The sequence below is a fragment of the Styela clava genome, chromosome 2 (assembly GCF_964204865.1).
Source record: "Styela clava chromosome 2, kaStyClav1.hap1.2, whole genome shotgun sequence".
NCBI lineage: Eukaryota > Metazoa > Chordata > Ascidiacea > Stolidobranchia > Styelidae > Styela > Styela clava.
This window is the reverse complement of record NC_135251.1, coordinates 16,564,987-16,572,723: the sequence shown is the minus strand read 5'-3', so window position 1 is coordinate 16,572,723 and position 7,737 is coordinate 16,564,987. Positions and strand designations below refer to the sequence as shown.

Sequence of the window (7,737 nt, the reverse complement as noted above, 5' to 3'; positions counted from 1 at the left end):
TGCATTTCGTCTCTATATATAAACAAGATTCACAAAATATCTTTATTTACTCGTAAACTAAACATAAACTCTCGGATGATGAACATCAATATCTATTTCTTGAAAAAGTTTAATGGGTTCGAAATTAAAATAAAAATCGAAGCGAAAAGGGCATGATCGGACATTTTTGGAATATTGCTCATTAGACGATAAAACATGATTTATTTTCGATGCTTTACTTTTATTATCATTTTTTTATTCGTAAACTACACCTCCGGTCATTCGCATTATTTCTATACCCCTACGCATTTACGGCTAATTGGATGACTCATTTTGACAGAAAACATCTCGACAATACGTTTAAATTCAAGTAGAATAATATCCTTATTTATTTTACATTAGTTAGTTTAGGCATCCCGTGCTTGTGTAACTCCCCCTGCGGCATTTGCAATGGTGTAACAAGTATGAAATAAAATGAATAAAAACAACACGACAAAAATATAAAAACAGGAAATATTTTAACGAAAGAACGCTTGCGATATTTTTAATCAAAGGGTTTGAGTGGATAATTATTTGAAGTGCCAGTTTTCAACGTATTTCGTTTTCAACGTTCAAATTATCGGCCGCATTTTATACAAAAACCGCTGGAAACAATAATATTTATCAAGATTGGAGCGAACGTGCTCCGTGTTATGTAACGCTAACTAGTTGTTTGGCGCCGAGCTTTGTTTTGACTTTCGACAGAAAATGCCATTGTGCAATCAAAGGCAAAAAGTTTAAAATGTTAAGCAAATATATTTCTACGGCATTCGTTGTTTAGTAGTATAGTACACAAGGAAGATTTTATATACCTATATATTTATATACTGTCCTCAAAACAAGTTCAAACCCTCGGTTTGAAGATGAACGTATCATGAAGCTCTTTCTTGCGGTGGTGGTGCATGTAGATATTGTTTGGCACAAGGCCTAAAACTATTTCAGTCAATACTGCAGAGGAAATAGCTAGTGGGAGACTTCCATAAAATAAGAGCTATCGTAAACAAACATCTGACGAGATTATTAACGAGATAAAATTGATTGTTAGAACGGGTATATCAAGCTTCCAAGTAGTAAGAAGACAAGATAATAAAGAAGGGTTAGTTGTTCGTACAAGCTTGAGATTGAAATGCACATTCATCTTTTATTTCGTCTGATTTATTTATTTAATCTGGCAACACAAATTATATTTTCAAGTACAACCTAATTAAAGTTAAAATGAAAAGCCGCTGCTTGGCTATCCTCACGCTCATTGTGGTATTGGAGAATGTGTGTGGACATGATGAAAATTACGTAAGTGACTCCACCAAACATGATGTTCCAGGTTATGTGCCAAAAGATTATGTAGACAACAAACCAAGTCATTATCAAGGTAAATTGCCGCCGTTATTATCTCCGATTGCAAAGCATTGAAACTCACACATAGTTAGCTAGCTGTCTTATTTTCGACAATTAAACATTGCTTCCAATTTTGCATAAGTATGCTTTTGTTTGTATGGTACTGATAATACGCATTTTCAATTTTGCAAAATGTTGCAACTCTCAGAGTTATTTTGATTGTTACAACCAGATAGGGTCATGCCGAAGACGTCACAACAAGATTATGGTGTTACAGCTTATCTGCTCGTCAGACCCCTTCAGGGGTATATTGTTTAAACAGAAAAAATGTGCAATCAATTTGCATCTAGAACGCCTCGTTGATGGCAGTACCATGAGGTACCAGTATTCAAACTGAAGCACACCTTAGTTATTGTAAACAAGTCAAATAGAGTGTGCAGATTTAAAACAATACATGTTTTTTTTTTTTTTTGCCGAAGGCTTCATAAAAAATTGCATATTTATGGCAAAAAAAGCAGTGTTAAAAAATTTGCGCGAAATTAAGGTAAAATTGTTCGTCATGGCAACTTTAAAAAAGTAACTGTTAAAAAGCGTCAGTCGTGAAATGTTTAAAAGGCATTTCACCGTAATCAATACTGTTAAAAGGTGTCAGTCGTTAAATGTTTTGAGTAGCATTACATCTTGACTTCTGTTAATTTTGCGTTACTTTTTTAACACCCTGTATATTAACTAAATTAATTATAAAGCATGTTTGACCTCTTTACGTACTCCATCTCGTCTTATTAGTGACGTACACTTCCATACATCATAGCAAACATATTATTTGAAACAATTATTTACATAGATACAGCATGTCGTGGCCCAGATTATCTCGCCCGAATCGTTGGAAAGATTTGAAAGGTTTTTATAAGGGTCATTGATAGATAGACCGGTGTATACTTAGTCAATATAGTATATTACTTTTTTAACTTATATTTATTGTCTTAGATGTTCCAAGAAGGCCATATCCTCCGAACCAACAACAATATGACTACGGCTACGAAGAGGAAGGTATGATAACAAATGGTATTGCCCGTGTAGAAATGAACTGTGTAGATTCATGCAATTGTAACTTGAAATAAACTTTAGCCTTGGCTGTATTAATGAGTATATAATTTGAGAAAAATCTGCCTGACGAGATCGAAATGGTGATCGAGTCAATCGAGTATTTCAAACAAAGCATCTCTAATAATTACATTTCAAATGTATAGCATACGGAAAACTCGTCAATGTTACTGCAATTGAGTGTAGTTCTTACCTATAATGTATCCCGAACCTATAAGATCACTATAAAGAATCGGTATCCCGTTTTCGTTAATTTATTAATATCGATAATTTACTCACTTGATCTCTCTACATGAATCAACTTTTCTATTCAGGTTGTTTCAGATACCCAGCAAACTGTAAAGCTGGATATAATTGTGAATTCGAGGCATCTTGGGAAAGTGATATACTTTCAAACGATGTCTACTTCATAATTTCAGCCAGATTGCCTAAGGGATATTGGGCTGGAATTGGATTTTCGGACGATAGATCAATGGTAAGAAAAATTATTGGTATCAAGTTGTTCATGACGGAAAGCCTGAAATTTAAAATAATTCGAGAGATCATGTTACAACATAATTAGACTAAACACTATTCGCAGTCAAATTTAATTAGAACTTATATACAATTAACAATTATATGCAAAAATTGTGTAGTTCGAAATTCAATTACATCGAAAAGGTTGTTTTGAAAATTAATTTTTCACATTAAATGCATCAAGCTCAGTTCAACAAAACGAAGGCATTTTTTAACCTTATGTAAAATGAAACGCTCCATTACTATTGAATTATAATATTATTGAATTACTCTTATAACATAAGACAAATCTTAACTTAAAAATCTATTCATTGGGTTTCCATAGCAATGGGGTATTTGCTCTTTCATTATCGCATTTTCAATCTTAATTGAATTTTTCAGTTACTTTTTTACTCAAATCCATCCCGTTCTTAAGATGTTGTGCAGAACATAATTTTGCATGCTGATGCTGCCATTCTTGAAATAACTCAAAAGTGGATACGGAAATCATCTTTTGAGCGATGTGCGAAAAATATGTGCGAAAAATATGCAAAAGCATGTTAAAATGAATGAAACCCGATTTTTATTCATTTGCTTTCAGGTCGGCTCTGATGGAATTACAGGGTGGATAACATCAGGTGGTGGCCTGGTGTTGCAAGATCGATATTTGGCGGAAAAATCAAGGTTCAGTGTTCCTGTTGATAGATACTCTGATGTGTCCCCGACATCGTATTATCATCAAGATGGTATGATGGAATATCGATTTAAAAGAAGAAGAAACACTTACGTAAGTTTAGCTGTATAACAACCCAAGTATGACATGTTGTCAGCATGTTGACATCGTACTCAACATATTGTCTGACTGACAGTTCAGTTGAAACGTAACAATGTACTTTATATATCAAAATTTAGATGTTTTACTTTATTACTCAAAATTTTATCTTTTACCAAAAAACCCTAACACCTTCCAATTTTCAGATGACCCTTCCCAAATATTTTTTGTATGTGTACACCATCAACAAAATTTGGTACTCAAGTAGAGTCTGTACCAGGTTAGGGTTAGGCTATAAATTTATTCCCATTTTTCGTATTTTAGTTCTATAATGAGTTCGGGAACTGTCCGTGTTAGCGAAGTGAATATACCCCATGACAATAGGTTTCAGTCATTTTACCCAACTTAATGTAAAGTAGGCGAACAAAATTATTACCATATCGGTAAACACACTTCTGGAGAACTCAAAACCTTGTATCTTTATTGTAGCATTCGGGTGGAAATAAATAATCGCGATTTTGGTAACAGACATTTCATATATGCATATTCTTTTATTCAGGATATTAAAGACAAAAATCTGGAGAAATGTGTTTATTTCTTATTTGCATGGGGAGGTGAAGGACTAGTCACAGGAGAAATCACTGTGCATAAAAAGCAATTCGTCAGCAAAAACATTATATGTCTAGGTAAAAATACATAAACCATATACATAAACAAGAGTTTAACCTCTTTTGTGTTATGAAGCATTCACAGTCAGGCTAGGCAAACGCTAAGACAACTCCAACATGAGTACAAAACATAACTCTGATTTTTTTTTTTCAGGATCAATACACGGAGACATTGGTAAGACTGCTTAAATGTTTATGTATATACCATAGGCAATTCCGTTAGACTGAAACCAAAAATCGGTAATAACGAGTTTGTCCAAATACATTTGACTGATTTGAGTATATAAATAACCATATACGATTTGAACAATAATTATTCACCGTTCGAAATAGTTTTGCACTTTTTTTTTGCAAGTCCATATTCGCTTTTACTTACAAAAGTATTGACCGGTTAGGCTAAAAAACAATCAAGGTAAATGGGTAGAAAGCTGCGTTTCTCAGGTAATCGGTTTGGAAGAGAACAATACTGAAGCTCAGAAATGAATAAATATTAACAACACCCAGTATGGGAACCCGTAGAAATGTAGCACTATCCGATTTACGAGCCACCGTCACATGTTCACTTTGTTTTATTTTGAAATTTATGTTGTAGATATCCCATTGATTAAAATAAGACGTGGTTCAAAATGAGGACAAATGTTAGAATTAGGGACAAATTTATTTTCTAAAGTGCAATCCTAAAAATAAGGACAGATCTTCAAATTAAGAACGGTATGGAAGACTTATATAATTAAATTATTTTAATGAACCTGAAATTGCTCAATAGTTCTGGTTTCGCCAATGCAACTGCTAAAAGTAAAATAACATTAAAAAAAACTTACAACCGGATAACAGAAATTGAGACTTGTGATGCATTTAGAAATAGCATTTTAATTTGGCCAAATGTTGGCAAACACGTATTCTGTAAAACTCTTGTTGAGTTCTCACGTGTGATTTCAATAGGTGTTGAATCGGCATGTTCATATATATCTCTACATGTTTACTTAAATGAAAATGTATAATTTATTTTCAGGTACCAGCGTCTATTCGTCTTCGTCAGGTGAGCATAATTAAAACTATACTATCACACTTGTAAGCTGGTCTTGGAATTCAGAGCCATATACTATACTGAGATTTCGTGAAGTTGAATATTTAAGTCGAAATTTTTATTGTTACGGAGATGAAGATGTATTTTGGAATTTCTGAATTCGTTAGTCAGAATCTAAAAACACATTCTACTCACTCTACAACCTCTTTATATAAAAAGGTCATTTTGTCTATAGATTCACAGAATTAGTTGTTCGTGACAGATAAATTCCTTATATATATTTAAAAAGTTAACCCGCCGATTCCACTCTTTTTTTCAGAGCCAAAGTATGAATACCTGAGACGTCCAATGGGTAAATTTCAATTCATTGATTAAATTTTTAGCATTTATTTTGGAATTTTTAGATTCTTGCATAAGAAAGCCGCCTTGATGAAATATAAAAGTCACGAAATTGAATATTAAACAAAGCAGGTTTGCTATTTGTGTTGAAATAATCACTTTACATTTGTTTCAGAATATCACTACGATCCTTGTAGACGTAAGACGATTTGCAGAAAGAATGAACTTTGCATTCGCAAAGGTCCTCGCGCAACCTGCAAGTGTCCGTATGGGTACAACAACAAGCCAGAAGGCTGCATAGAAGGTATACCACATTTGTATGATGAAACTAAATTTAGTAATATAATCTTCCTTACCCTTCATCAATATTTAAATTAATGTGTCACTAACTCGAGCTCCATCATATTCTAGATCCACATCGAGGATTTCATACCAACTACAACTGATCAATAACGAATAATGAGAAGATGTTTCAATTCGACTTTTAACTAATATTTGATAATGAATTTTCACAAAGGCCTTTTTCCATGGGAGGACAATTCACATATTACATTTGAATTTCTGCGCTGCAAAACATCATGAAGCAAAACTGTATATATATTGTTTATTTTCCATTCTGAAATAGAAATTAAATTATTTACAGAAGTTTCCGGGATTGTAACAATTCAAAGCGATTTGTCCTACATTTAATTTCTGTCTTTTTGATTCAACCCTTGTGCCTCTACGCTTCCGTTGTGGAATTATTTCATATAGGTTAATAATAGCATTTTATGTTGCTTACACCTCATGCCTTCCGTCGATATATACCAACTTGTATTAATATGATACATAAATAAAGCGAATGAAAATATTGGATGTCTTAACATTAGGAACAAAGAAGGCAAAGAAGTGCTCAGGGTCATCTCAACATTCTCATGATATATTTTTACACTTCACGCAAGACAGCTACAGTGGTCGGAGCCCTAAAATCTCACTGGGATTCATTGTTGTCAATAGTTGGCCATTTGCGGCCAGTGAATGACGGCAATGCGCGTTGGGAAATAGGGTCAGCACATTGAACCTTTATTTTCGATGAAAAAAGAAACTTGATATGTAATACAGTAACATGCAGTTGAAAGTTTTAATAAAAGCGAAGTGAAATCTATCGATATATATATATGCTAGCAGCTAGGTCAATCAATGTTGCCAGTGTTGTGTTCTTGTTATTTTGTTCATATTATAAAAATATATAGTGTAGAGCAGGGGTGGGCAAGGAGGAGCAGGGGCCAAAAATGTTTGCCCATCCTGACTGACGGGCCATGTAAGTGTGACGTAAAAAGTTACATTTTATGAACAATATTTACAATGTTACAACTACTAAACTGGAAAACAATAAACCTCGTGCCAAAACTAAATTTAATCGCAATCTCAACAAATTCTTTCAGCTATTTTTTTTAGCAAAAACATCAAAATTTGGTTTTAGTTTGGTTTTGGCAGCATCAGGCGGGTCAGATTAAATTATTAAACGAGCCAGATTTGGCCCGCGGGCCGCAGTTTGCCCATGTCATGTGTGGAGTCTGCAACTTCCCTACCGCTTTAATAATTTTTGTTTTGCATATTGCGTTTACAAATCGTTCAATGATGTTAACTTCACCTGGGCTCTAATTGACACAATAACTAGTGTTTTGGCAACTAGTTGAGATTTCATATTTGAAAATCAAATTAACTAAGTCTTGCGCTGGGTAATAAGAGAAGTCTCAGAAGAGACGCGTCTGCGGCCTGAGAACGTTGCTTTCTACTTTACTGCAACGAAAATTGTTCTAAAATGCGAAGCAGGGAAAATGAAAGAGTGACGTAATAAGCACGGACACTTTTTTCTCTGCCAAAATACGTGCACATTTCCAAGATGTCCCCCTGAAAAAGTTTCTGAAAATAGGTTTCCTACAATGGTGCTAATTACTCAGAAAGGTGCCCTGTCTCTACAAAAGTCGTTTTGGAAA

General features: G+C 33.9%; 1 protein-coding gene across 1 annotated transcript; it reads left to right on the top strand.

Annotated features, from left to right (window-relative positions):
* The first annotated feature begins 705 nt into the window (after positions 1-705).
* Positions 706-6,608, top strand: LOC120336492 (uncharacterized). Its single transcript, XM_039404183.2, has 10 exons — positions 706-1,387; positions 2,341-2,403; positions 2,772-2,932; positions 3,554-3,739; positions 4,284-4,410; positions 4,547-4,567; positions 5,405-5,431; positions 5,739-5,771; positions 5,934-6,062; positions 6,170-6,608. Exons 1-10 carry the CDS (start codon positions 1,234-1,236, stop codon positions 6,202-6,204), a joined length of 936 nt encoding a protein of 311 aa, XP_039260117.2. The 5' UTR covers positions 706-1,233; the 3' UTR covers positions 6,205-6,608.
* The last annotated feature ends 1,129 nt before the right edge of the window (positions 6,609-7,737 follow it).